Source organism: Pan troglodytes, chromosome X, assembly GCF_028858775.2.
Source record: "Pan troglodytes isolate AG18354 chromosome X, NHGRI_mPanTro3-v2.0_pri, whole genome shotgun sequence".
Lineage (NCBI taxonomy): Eukaryota > Metazoa > Chordata > Mammalia > Primates > Hominidae > Pan > Pan troglodytes.
This window is the reverse complement of record NC_072421.2, coordinates 122821951-122835291: the sequence shown is the minus strand read 5'-3', so window position 1 is coordinate 122835291 and position 13341 is coordinate 122821951. Positions and strand designations below refer to the sequence as shown.

General features: G+C 46.2%; 1 protein-coding gene and 1 pseudogene across 1 annotated transcript; one reads left to right on the top strand and one right to left on the bottom strand.

The window, feature by feature from the left end:
- The first annotated feature begins 4894 nt into the window (after positions 1-4894).
- LOC473769 (filamin-binding LIM protein 1-like) lies at positions 4895-6018 on the top strand (annotated as a pseudogene).
- A 1683-nt stretch (positions 6019-7701) lies between these two features.
- On the bottom strand, positions 7702-12374 carry TEX13C (TEX13 family member C). Its single transcript, XM_003317669.4, has 2 exons — positions 9701-12374; positions 7702-9120 (listed from the first exon to the last, which is right to left on the bottom strand). The coding sequence occupies exon 1, from the start codon at positions 12081-12083 to the stop codon at positions 9720-9722; it is 2364 nt and encodes a 787-aa protein (XP_003317717.2). The 5' UTR covers positions 12084-12374; the 3' UTR covers positions 7702-9120; positions 9701-9719.
- Between the last annotated feature and the right edge of the window lie 967 nt (positions 12375-13341).

The window sequence follows — 13341 nt, the reverse complement described above, 5'->3', positions numbered from 1 at the left end:
AGGTTGTAAGTTCCTGGGTAAAAAGAAAGAGTGAAGTATTCACTTGGAAACAAAACAATCACTTTGCAGGAATGTCGCAAATTGGATTAAACTGTCAGAATGTTTTAGTACACAATGACCTTCAAGGTCCTTTTCAATCTTCAAAGTAAATAATTTTAGAAATAATTACTGTATATACTATATATTATTTTATGACTTTAGGATTGTCCCTAAAATTTTTTTTTTAAGGAGGAATGTAAAAACTCCACAGGATTACAAATCCTTACATTAAACATTTTAAATTATATATATTAGCTGACACTGCTTTGGCATCAAGCAAACTTAAAACTTATAGTAGTATAAATGTGTATTTTAAAGGAATAAGTATAACAAACCCCAGATAAGTGTCAAGTACTTACATGAATACTAATATGTCTCTGGTCCCTAAGAGATTTAGAGGGACAAATTCAGTCTGAGTATTTTCAAAATATCTGTATAGTTTTTTTCATACATATAAAAAACTAAAGGTATGACAGATTATTTTTTCACTTTTTATTTTGGTTTTGGCTAAATGCAACCTGAATCCCCAACTTCAGACTGATCTACTGGGAGCAAATTTGAGATGGCTGCAGACATCCAGATGTTCTGTTTGTTTGGTGGCTGGCAAACAGCCCCTTTACTTCAAATACTGCCCACTTTGGCAGACTGGTTTGTTGATTACAAAGAAAAATCCCATTAGGACCACCCCTAATAAGATGATAGTCTTTAGATTATTCAATCATTAAAACAACAAAAACAATATGTAAATCACCAAAAAGTTGAATTACCAAAGCACTGCTGAATTTTTGTTATTTATTTACAAATTCCCCTGTGAACAGGCTCTTTCTTGTCATTTATTTGCTTTGGCAGGCCACTTATCAAAACAGAGAGTCTAAAAAAGCATCCCAAATAAAATGACTGGTTCCACTAATCATGCCATCAATGGTATTATTCATTCTTACATTTCTAACCACCTTTATCACTGCTTCTGGGAAAGCAACTATACAGCATTTAGGCAGTAAGGGATCCTTTAATGTATCATAGCACAGTTTGGCACACCAAACGATAGCATAACATCCAATCATCATGAAACATTAATCCTTAAAATATTAGGTGGTCAAAATAAAATATTTATCCACAACAGTGTACATACAAATACATGAATTAATGATTTCCAGAAGCTATGTGTTTTGTGCAGTCTAAAGTCACAGCTATAAATATCAAAAGGCAACAGAAAATGGTGGCAATAAGTGAACACAAATGCCCCAATATATTGCTTTTATTTTAGTAATTTCATGCACATCTGCATTTAAATAATTTTTTAAAGGTAAAAAGAGATAATCCTACCACATCATATGTTGTTTGTTATGCTACAGAAGACAACCATATTTTCAAATACTCCTTCAGTCACTTTTTCATCATTACTAGTGGACAGTATTAATTCTATTTTGACCATATAATGTATCACAGAATATCACAAGTGCAAACAAAGATGAAGAGAAAATGAATGCTATGTGCATTTGTAAAATGCCACAGCAATTATTCATTTGTTTACTTGGTCACCTTTTCTCTGGCCAGGAGAAGCTAGGGCCTTAAGCTTCACAGAAAAGTTGGTCTGTCTTCCATTTTACATATATGAGAGACCCTATGCACACACACATAGACACACATAAGCACATTCCTAAATTATTTTAATCAAACATAAAGCATTCAACCTGTAAAAGCAAACTGTAGGCAAAACAAAAGGTGAGTTACTCATTCCAATCTAGTAAAGAATGTCATATCTTTCTTTGAAAAGTGAGGAATATAACAAAGGGCCATAGAGTGAGTTTTTTTTTTCCAAATAAAAATATGTTTGTGGGTTCTTTAAATATAATCTTAGCTCAAAGTAGCTCTATAAAGCATTCAAGTATTCCCAGGGGTGGAATATGATAATATGTGAATTCTTTAACAGTGTTTTAGCTGGTCATGTAATTCATTATTATGATGAGGAAATTAAATCAACATATTCATGCTGTTTTTCTTATAAAGATAAAAGGATGTCCAGTTTGAATCATTGTCAAGTTGTCATTTTTGAGGAAAAATCTCACTACATAATCTTCACTTTCAGTGCTCGCAATCAATCTTTTACTTATAACAAATTAGGGGAGAAGTGGCTTTTCTCAGTTGAGACTTGTTTCTACATGTCTAAATATTGAGCTATTCAGGGTCATGATAAACTCCACGAAAAAGAGCTGAAGGCCTTAGACACATGTAAGACCTTTGTGTACATGGTTTTCAAGAATCAGCTTATTTAATTTAAAGCTCTGTTTCTGTGTCTCTGATAAGAGATTAGGAGAGGTTTCTGTATTTTGTAATAGTCTATAATTTAAGTCCTTTAGTTACTTTTCCTATGAAATCCTTGATCAATTTAATTCTGCAATGAAAAATGTTAGGGTATGTGGTTCACTGAATACAGGATATGACCTGCAGTCGACACAAAGTAAGTTAAGAACTCAATACCCCTATCAAAATTAGTACGGAACATTCATAAGTGTATGAATATCTTTCTCACATTGCATCACTCTCATACTGACTACTCTTCTGCCTCTCACTTCCACCTTTTATACCCCTTATTATGACATTGCACCAACCCAGATTATCCAGGATAATCTCCCTATTTTAAGGATAGTTGATTAGCAATCTTAATTCTCCTTTGCCATGTGAAATAACATATTCATGTTTTCCAAGGATTAGGACACATACATCTTCAGTGTATAATACATCATTATTCTGTCTACCGCACCTGCCAATAACTACATGAGTGAGCTTGGAAATGGATCCTTTCACAGTGGCGACTTCAGATGAGCTCCCAGCCCTGGCTTACAACTTTAGTGCAGCTTTGTGGGAGACCCTAAAGCAGAGGTCCCAGCTGAGCTATACCCAGATTCCTGACCCACAGAAACTGAGATAATAAATGTGCATTACTTTAACTGCTAAATTCTGGTAATTTGTTACACAGCAATAGATAACCAATACAGTACTTAAAACTAAATTATTGTTTTTATTTGCACATTTTACCTAGGTTTTATTTTTGCAACCATTTAATTAAAAATAAATGTACCTTATTGATTTCAGGTTGTGGAAATTACAGGTTACATTTAAGTTATTCAAACCAATAGTTGGAATGATCAATTACCGTAGTGTTTACAATGAAAAGCTCCAATGTACTACCCTCACATATTAATTATATGAAATCAACAATAAAAATCACTCTTATTTTAGCTACAGACTGATCCTCAGAATCTGATTACAGTATAGGAAGATGATCAGTCAGAGAAAAAGGCATGGTAGCCTAGCCACACCACAATGCTTGCAATTATAAAGAAATTGTAGTGCATTCAACTGAAATTTTAGCTGCTGGAATCAAATTAATGTGTTGCTAGTTACATTTTCACTTCCTCCAAAATCAAGGATGTTTTCTCTTCTTTATAGAACAGGGAGCACCAAGAGATGAAATTACCATAAAAACTAAAAAGCTGATTTATCTTGCAATGTTTTTTGGTATATTCAATGGGTGATATGTGTACCAATTGGTCTGTAACTGACTCACTTAATTGGTTAAACCATGGAAATAATGAGTGAAGTTAATTGCCCTCGATAGAACGGAACTCAAGACTCTTTAGCACTATGTTCCTCTCTGCCAAATGAATACTGTTTTTTTAAATGAATCATGGATATTAACAAGCTTTGCCATTCACTAGTGAGAAACTATAAATTTGTACATGTCCATATATATGTATTTTTTGATAGCTATTCAGAGAGACTGCCTGTTTAATGCCAATCAGTTGGGTTTCAGTGTTACTTCTGGGTAAGGAAGAATAATCATACAAATGGTTTTATAAACTGAAACTAGTACGTGCTAAGCATGTTTTCATATATTAATTAACACCTGTATTCTGTAGGTATAATTATTCCCATTTTATAGATGGGGAAATTGAGTCAGAGAAAGAATAAGCAACTTGCTTAATATCACATAGCTAGCAATTGCCGGTGCTAGGATCCAAAATCAGTTTATCCCCTATACTACACAAGAGTTCCAAGAGTTTTAATAGTCTTAATTGTTCTAGAATTCAGATGTCTAAGTAGAAAAACTATATTTATTAGTGTTATGGATTGAATTGTGTCCCCCCGAAAAATTCATGTTGAAGTTCTAAACTCCAGTACTTCTGAATGTGACCTTATTTAATTAGTTACAATGAGCTCACTAGGGAGGCCCCTAATCCAATATGACTGCTGTTCTTATAAACAGCAGAATTTTGGACAAAGGCAGACACACACAGAGGGGAAACAATGTGAAGAGACACAGGGACAAGACAGACATCCACACCCCCAGGAGAAAGGCCTAGAACAGAGTATCCCCCCATAGCCCTCAGAAAGAACCAGCCCTGCCAATATCTTCGTTTCGGGCTTCTAGCCTTCAAACCTGTGAGGCTAAATTTCTGTTGTTTAAGCCATCCAGTCTGTGGTACTTTGCTAAGGCAGCCCTAGCAAACTAATACGATGAGTATTACTTTTTTCTAGATGGTAATAAAAATATGGAAATTTCTCTGAGAAGACTCTATCTGGCTGTCAAATGCTGAGCCTACACTGTTTTCTAGTGAATTTTTAAGTTTTATTCCAGTTGGTGGTTTCATGCATTACTTTATCGAAGCACATGAGGCAGTGGTTCAAGCAAGCAACCTCCAGTTAACCAAGTCAAGGTGGTCGAATCCTATGGATGAGGGCATCGGATGGCAGCCCCCGGGCGCGGGCTGACAAGTGGAGCTGGCCTGAACTTCCGGGCCTTCGGACCTTCCAGGAGAATTGGATCCCAGCCACACCAGGAGCTGAAGCCATGGCCTCAAAGCCTGAGAAGAGTGTGGCATCGTCTGTCTTTATCACCCTTGCACCCCTGTGCCGCGATTTAGCTGTGGTTGAGGAAGGGAGGCAGGCGGTTTGTGAGGCCTGATGTGGCCTCCCCTGGGAGGCTCCTGCCCCCATGAAGGCACCCGGAGCTGGCTTAGCAGGAAAGCCCAGCCCCTGGGCACCCCCTGGCAGGGCTGCAGCCACAGTGCCAGCTGCACCTCTGCAGCTCTCCAATGGAGGATGCTCACCCCCTCCTCCTGTCCTGGATGGTGAGGACGCACTTCCTGACCTGGACCTCGTCCCACCCCCTCCACTGCCCCCTCCAGTGCTCCTGTCTTCTGAAGAAGAGGCTCCTGCTCCAATGGGGGCCTCACTCATTGCAGACTTAGAGCAGTTGCACCTGCCCTCGCCCCCACCCCGACCACAGGCCCCAGTGGAGGGACCTTCAGTCCAGCCTGGGCCCAGTCCCCTCAGGCCTGGGGAGGAAGAGCTTCCGCCTTCCCCAGCAGAGCCTGTTGAGAGAGAGTCGTCCACAGACATCTGTGCCTTCTGCCACAAAACCGTGTCCTCCCCAAGAGCTGGCTGTGGAGGCCATAAAGAGGCAGTACCATGCCCAGTGCTTCACGTGGCACACCTGCCACCGCCAGCTAGCTGGGCAGAGCTTCTACCAGGATGGGCGACCCCTCTGCGAACCCTGCTACCAGGACACGCTGGAGAAGTGCGGCAAGTGTGGCCAGGTGGTCCGGGAGCACATCATCAGGGCCCTGGGCCAGGCCTTCCACCCCTCCTGCTTCATGTGTGTGACCTGTGCCCGGTGCATCCAGGATGAGAGCTCTGCCCTGGGCAGCCAAAACGAGATGTACTGCCTAGACGAATTCTACAAGAAATTCGCCCCCGTATGCAGCATCTGTGAGAATCCCATTATTCCTCGGGATGGGAAAGATGCCTTCAAAATCAAGTGCATGGGAAGAAACTTCCATGTAAATTGGAAGGTGTGAGGACTGCAGGATCCTCCTGTCTGTGGAGCCCAGGAACCAAGGCTGCTACCCCCTGGACAACCGTCTCTTCTGCAAGCAGTGCCACGCGAAGCAGAGTGCTGCTGGGTGCTGCTGAGAGCACCGCTGGGTGTTAGGCAGTGAGCGAACCACTAGGTCCCTTCCTGACCTGCTCTTGCACACTTTCCTTCTGAGCTTCCATGGGGACCAGCCTGTCCAGGACACAGCAGGGCTGAGCACCCCCAGACCTTCCACTCTACCCTCTGGGCACCAGAAGGCTCCTGGACCATGAGTGTCAACCCCAGAATTCCCTGCTGGCCCCAACCCTCTTCCAGGAGAAAGCTGGGGGGAGTCTGCTGGGGGCACTTGGACCCCTAGCATTGACTGTAGCTCTCTGGTAGGGGTGCTGGGACCAGTCCGGCTTGCAGGGTTGAGCCATTTGAGGAAAAACTCCAAGGTCCCTTAAAAAGTGCTTTTTAGGCTGGCTATGGTGGCTCACGCCTATAATCCCGGCACTTCGGGAGTCCGAGGCGGGCGGAGAAGCATTTTCCACATTCGATCCTGCCAACTGATGTCCCACACACAGGACATGCCCTTATTCAAGCTGCTTCTTTTGATTCTGCTTTTATATTAAAGGGTAGAAATGGAAATGGGAGTGTGAAGGCAATGCTGCTCCTGCCTAGGCTCACTAGCAGGGTATGAAGAAGTGTAGGAATGGGTGAGCAGTAAGAGAAAATATTGCTTCTCTTGTTCTGAGGCCCTCAAAGACTCTAATAGGCCTCTTCCCACTTCCCCTGCATTCACTTGCTCAGAGCAATACCCATGTTCCTCATCTATCACCACCACCTCCGTAAGTGCTTGCAAGGCAGCAGCACCAGGCCCACTCCTACCATCACTACTGGCAGCACCTGGAGTCCTTCCCCTCTTCCTCCACCACTACAATTTCTACTCTTCCTCCTGTATCATATCAGCTCTAGATTTAGACCCAGTAGGAAAGAAAAAATACCTGCACATACCCATATTTCCAAACATACAGGAGCCATTAGGATATACAAAATATTATAGCATCTGTCCCTCTCCCCAACAAAAGTTAAGGTGTTTGTTCCCCAACAGCCCCCTTCTTTTCTTGTACTCTTGTCCCAGGTAAACAAAGCCCTTACTGTTTGTCACATCTCTGAGAAAAATTTCTGGTATGGTAAGATTATTTTTGTTTTTCACCCTTTATCTCACCATACTCATTCCAAGAAGATGCCCAGATCTTTCCCCTGCCTTATCTTAGGGGAGGTTTATGCTTCCAGCCTGTATTTGGTTTTCTTTAATCCTGAACATCTTGAAAGAATTATGCTGACAGAAGAGTGACTTAGAGAACAGAAAGAAAAGAAGGAGATTTCTGCTCATGATAACTAAGCACCCCTTACTCTATGCAAAGACCCCAGAAAGAAAGCAGGGCCCCAAAGGAGAATGGCTACATGGTGCATGTAAGGAGGCTGGACCCTAGGCATCAAGGCTTCCACCATCAGCAGACATTTCCATCTCCCACTGGCCCCACAGCAGCAGAAATGCCCACCTTCAAGGTACTATGTGGACTTAGACAATGAGTGTAGGGGGGAATCATTGTCTAAGTCCACATAGTACCTTGCCCCCATTCTTGGGTAACTCCTTAGAAGAGGAGGAGCCCTCCAATAGTGAATGAGATTGAACTTTTCTTCACTTCAGTGGGATGAAGGGCAGATGCGGATTTAAGCTGCCACCTCTGAGCAAACCTGCCCTGAGATACACACTACACAGAAGACACAGCAGTCAAATGCACATTCTTTATTACTAGTTAGGCCCAGAAAATCCCTGACAAACATTGATTTTGGTGAGCTGGGTGGGATCTCATTGGGAAACTCAAGGACATCTTTAGCTTGGATTGAAGGCAGATCTAACCAACCACCCCTGGGCTCCACCCTGGCTCCTTCCTTGCCTTGCAGCAGTTGCCTTGGGTAAGCCTGCAGAGAACACACCAAAGAGGGAGAGGTGGGGGTCCTGGGGTATTCCCAAGAGTGCTTGCCCCAGTCTAGCTCTATTTTTAACCCAATTTATCCTCCCAAGAGAAACACCATCCATAACCTGGTGCCCCCAATGTTTGTCCTTGGAATCCATTTTGTTCTTCATCCACTGCTGACTGAAAAGGGACTTGGGATGGGGGCAGCCTGAGGCTGAAAGCTAGCGTGTGTAGTGAACACTCCCCAAAGCACTGTTTTTCTTCAAGACACCCCAGGTCTTTCAGGCAGGCTGGTGGGCAACCAGGAAAATAGCTATCCTTCTCAAAGGAGGAAATCAGCAGAGGAATTCAGAAAAGCTCTGCCTGCATTTTTGTGAGGACACTTTCCCAAACTTTGTCACTGCTCATTTATCTCACCTGAGACCAATGAGACAAGCAGTTTGGTTACTCAAGACCTTTCATAAGGGCTGGGCATGGTGGCTCACAGCCACTCGGGAGGCTGAGGCAGAGGATCACTTGAGCCCAGGAGTTTGAGGCTGCAGTGAGCTATGATGATCATGCCACTGCACTCCAGCCTGGGCGACAAAATGAGACCTCATTTCTCCAAAAAATAAAAAACAAAAACAAAACAAAAAACCTTTCATGAAAGTCTCTTTCGCATTGGCCCCAGAACCACAGAAATGGATCTGGATGTTACTTCAATTGGTTTTATCCAAGGTCACGCTATATGCAAGGCAAAGAATACATCCCTGATCTAATGTGTATGCCAAATTATGCTCTTTCCTATCTTCTAACCAAATTCACAATAAAAGATTATGCTGTGTGTACTAGATAATAACATACAAGTCTATCTCCCAAAACATACTAGGCAATAACTATTTCTTTAATGAATTAAATGAAATTAATTAAAGTTGCTACCATCTATAGAATTTAACACTACAACTCCCCAAACTTTTCTAAGTTAATTCCCACACCAATGAAAAAATTCAACTCTACAAAAACAATTTTGTTCTCCCTTTTCCCCCTAATGAGTGTCAAATGATCTCTTCTTCCCTGACTTCCTTTCACTCTTCTTGACTGCAGCCAGTTGGGGTCTCAGTGAGGTGTGGGTCCATCAGTGAGGTGTTACTTCTTGTGGCTTTGGCAGATCTTCTAATGTCACAGGTTCAGCTTCTTCAGAAACAAGCAAGTTTGGTGGAGCTAAGACACAAAAACAGGACTTCACCTGTAAAACTAATAAAACAAAAATAAGCAAAAATCAACACTGCAGTAATTTCAAAAGGAATGATAGCACTTGCAAGGAAAAGCAGTGTTTCTAGAATACAATATAGCCTGTAACTCTAAAATCACATGGCTGCTCCCAGCCAAATACATGGCATTTTCAGGAAAAGGAGGTTAAGAGAAAAAAAAAAAAACAGAAAATGGTTGATTTAAAACAGGCTTTATAACTATAACTTCAGCTTCTCCAGGGTGTCAACCAATTAGTATCAGCCAACCACAATCTACTACCTGAAAAAGTTGACAGCAATTAGGAGAAATCCCCTAATTAAAGACTGAGTGTTATACTCAGAAGTAGTCTCTCTTTATTCAAATAAATGAATAAAATAAGAAAATAAATACATACGTATTTGTGTGTATGTATACTCACAATGATAAAAAGTACTTAATTTGGGTAATAGGATAATGGATTATTTTATCTAATTTTCTCTACAATTTTGGTTTCAAATTTTCTGTTAAGTAAATAAGTTACTTTTTTATCAGAAGGGGGTCCTGGGAAATTGGTTTCTCTTTGGAGTGCTTCCATCTTACTTACCTTCCTGAAATCAATGAGTTTACGCTGGGTCAACGCTGCCATTCTCAACTGGCATACGGACTCTCTTGCATTTATAGCACACCTTGTTCTGTGGAAAATTCATGGCATTACACCATGGGCAGGCCCAATTCACTGGGATGGAGCATGAGGCAGGCTTCTGTTGCTGGGATTCTGAGGCCTTTTTCCTTTTTTGTTCCTTGACCTTCTGCCCCTGAGGCTGGTGTTTCCATGGGCTATTTTTCACACCATGGCTCTTGCTATCCTCCAGAGGGGTTGCCTGGGGCCTCTCCTGATCTTCCTTCTGGCTGTGGCTCTTGCTAAACCTCAGTGAGGCTGTGCCCTGGGGAATCACTGGATGTTTCTTCAGGCTGTGGCTGTTGCTGTCCCCCAAGGAGACCATCTCCTGGTGCACCACTGGATCTTTCTTCAGGCTGTCACTGTTGCTGTCCCCTAGGGGGACCATCTCCTTGGGCATCACTAGATCTTTCTTCATGCTGTGGCTGTTGCTGTCCCCCAGGGGGACCATCTCCTCGGGCATCACTAACTCTTTCTTCAGGCTGTGGATCCTGCTGAACCCCAGGGAGGCTGTCCCCTGGGGCACCACTGGCACTTTCTTCAGGCTGTGTCTCCTGCTAAACGTCAGGGGAGCTGTGCCCTGGGGCACCACTGGATCTTTCTTCAGGCTATGGCTGTTGCTGTCCTCCAGGGGGACCATGTTCTGGGGCATCACTGGATCTTTCTTCATCCTGTGACTCTTGCTGTCCCCCAGGGGGACCAGCTCCTTGGGCACAACTGGATCTTTCTTCAGGCTGTGGCTGTGGCTTTCCCCCAGGGGGACCATCTCCTTGGGCATCATTTGCACTTTCTTCTGGCTGTGCCTCCTGCTATACATCAGGGGAGCTGTGCCCTGGGCCACCACTGGATCTTTCTTCAGGCTATGGCTGTTGCTGTCCCCTAGGGGGACCATCTCCTGGCACATCATTGGATCTTTCTTCAGACTGTGGCTGTTGCTCTCCCCCAGGGGGACCATCTTCTGGGGCATCACTGGATCTTTCTTCATGCTGTGGCTGTTGCTGTCCCCCAGGGAGACCATCTCCTTGTGCACAACTGGATTTTTCGTCAGGCTGTGGCTGTTGCTGTCCTCTATGGGGACAATCTCCTTGGGCATCACTGGATCTTTCTTCATGCTGTGGCTGCTGCTGTCCCCCGGGGGGATCATCTCCTTGGGCACAACTGGATCTTTCTTCAGGCTGTGGCTGTTGCTGTCCCCTAGGGGGACCATCTCCTTGGGCATCACTGGTTTTTTCTCCAGGCTGTGGCTCCTGCTAAACTCTGGGGGAGCTGTGCCCTCTTGCATCACTGGATCTTTCTTCAGGCTGTGGCTGCTGCTGTCCCCTTGGGAGGTCATTCCTTGGGGACACTCAGAACCTTCCTTTTGGTTGCAGCTTCTGTTATCTCCTGGGTGATACACTCCCTGGAAATTCTCAGGATATCCATCCTGGCCATGGCACTTCTGGTCCCACGGAGGGGCCGTCTCCTCCTGGGACCCCACTGTGGCCCAAAGACCAGGTGGATAGATCCCTGCAGGAGGCATCTGTGGTGCAATTGCTGCTGCTGATTCCATTACTACTGGGGGTGGTAGAGGTGTTGAGTATGGCAGTCCCATTGGTGAAGGCATATAGAATGGGACTGGATGAGGTGCCTGCATTAGCAGAAGAGGTTGCATGCCCTGGACCCTGCCACTCTGGGGTTCAGGCATGTAATACACAGCTGTTGGGGCTGCTACCTGGGCTTCCGAATGTGGCGTTCCCTGTGCCTCTGTGGCCACCGCCTCACTCTGTTCTGCATTTAAAGTCCCGGCCACAGGCCCATACTGGCCGGCTTCTGGACCGGGTACAAAATCCTGAGGCATCGGATAGACCTGCATGGATCTCTCAACTTCTAGCAGCCTCCCGCATAACCTATCACGCTCATTCAGCACCTGCTGCAGGGCAGCCTGCGTGAGGTGCAGCTGTGTTGCCACCTCCTCATGCTCCAGGCACAGCTGCTGCAGCTGGGAAGTTAGAGCCCAGGAGGTCGCCTGGCACTCCTCCACATGCCCTTGCAGCCGCCAAACCTGGTACAGCAGCTCCTCCCGCTGCCTCGCGGCCACTCGCACACTCAGAGCCAAAGCGCTCCAGGTACAGGCCCTCTTAATGGCACGGGGCACCCGCGGGTCGGCCACAATGGCCTGAAGCCGGTCCTCTACCTCGTTCCACGGCCGCGAGCGGAAGGCCGTGTAAAAGGCTGGGCTGCCGCCGTTCCTGAGGACTTCATTGTTGATGAACCTGATCACATCATCATGGCGGAACCCGCTGGCATGGTCCCCAAAGTTCATCGCCATGGCGGCTGCGGCCTAGTCAAGCAGCTGCCTCACGGTGCGTTGCCTCGGCTGCCGCCGCCGCTTCCGGTACCGGCTGCTGCCGACAACCAGTCCACCCCTCACCTCCCCTTTCAGTCTTACTTTAGTCCTTGCTCAGTCCTGGCCTCCTCCTTGGCCTCCTTCCTCCCTCACTCCCTTGTCTCACAAAGAGAGAAGCAGGTCCCCCTCGCCACACCGAACCCTATCGGCGACTCCGCGACACATCACAGAGAAAAGCTGAGTCATGCCGCAAGGCCAGCTGGGACCAGCTTCCTTTGAGAAGGCACTTCCTGAATGGAGAGCCGCCAAGCGGCTGAGCTGGGAACTGCAGTGAGCCCAGAGACGGAGAGGGAAGGGCAGGTTTTTTGGAGACGATAAAGTGGCTATTTGCACACCCGGAGTGGAATGGACACACACACACACACACACACACACATAATTCTGCTCTGAAAGGGAAGGTGGGTTTGAGAGGTGACAGCATGCTGGCAGTCCTCAGAGCCCTCGCTTGCTCTCGGCACCTCCCCTGCCTGGGCTCCCACTTTGGTGGCATTTGAGGAGCCCTTCAGCCCCCCGCACTGCACTGTGGGAGCCCTTTTCTGGGCTGGCCAAGGCTGGAGCCCACTCCTTCAGCTTGCAGGGAGGTGTGGAGGGAGAGGCGTGAGCGGGAACCAGGGCTGCGTGTGGCGCTTGTGGGCCAGCTGGGGTTCTGGTGGGCGTAGGCTTGATGGGCCCTGCACTCGGAGCAGCCGGCCAGCCCTGCTGGCCCCGGGCAATGAGGGACTTAGCACCCGGGCCAGTGGCTGCGGAGGGTGTACTGGGTCCCCCAGCAGTGCCAGCCCACCGGCGCTGCGCTCGATTTCTCACTGAGCCTTAGCTGCCTTCCAGCGGGGCAGGGCTCGGGACCTGCAGCCCGCCATGCCTGAGCCTCTCACCCACTCCATGGGCTCCTGTGCAGCCCGAGCCTCCCCAACGAGCACCACCCCCTGCTCCACGGCGCCCAGTCCCATCGACCACCCAAGGGCTGAGGAATGCGAGCACACGGCGCGGGACTGGCAGGCAGCTCCACCTGCAGCCCTGGTGCAGGATCCACTAGGTGAAGCCAGCTGGGCTCCTGAGTCTGGTGGGGACGTGGAGAGTCTTTATATCTAGCTCAGGGATTGTAAATACACCAATCAGCACCCTGTGTTTAGCTCAAGGTTTGTGAGTGCACCAATCGACACTCTGTATCTAGCTGCTCGGG

Excerpts from the sequence above, each read along its gene's own strand:
- TEX13C (XM_003317669.4), bottom strand. The coding sequence starts at position 12,083 with ATGGCGATGAACTTTGGGGACCATGCCAGCGGGTTCCGCCATGATGAT.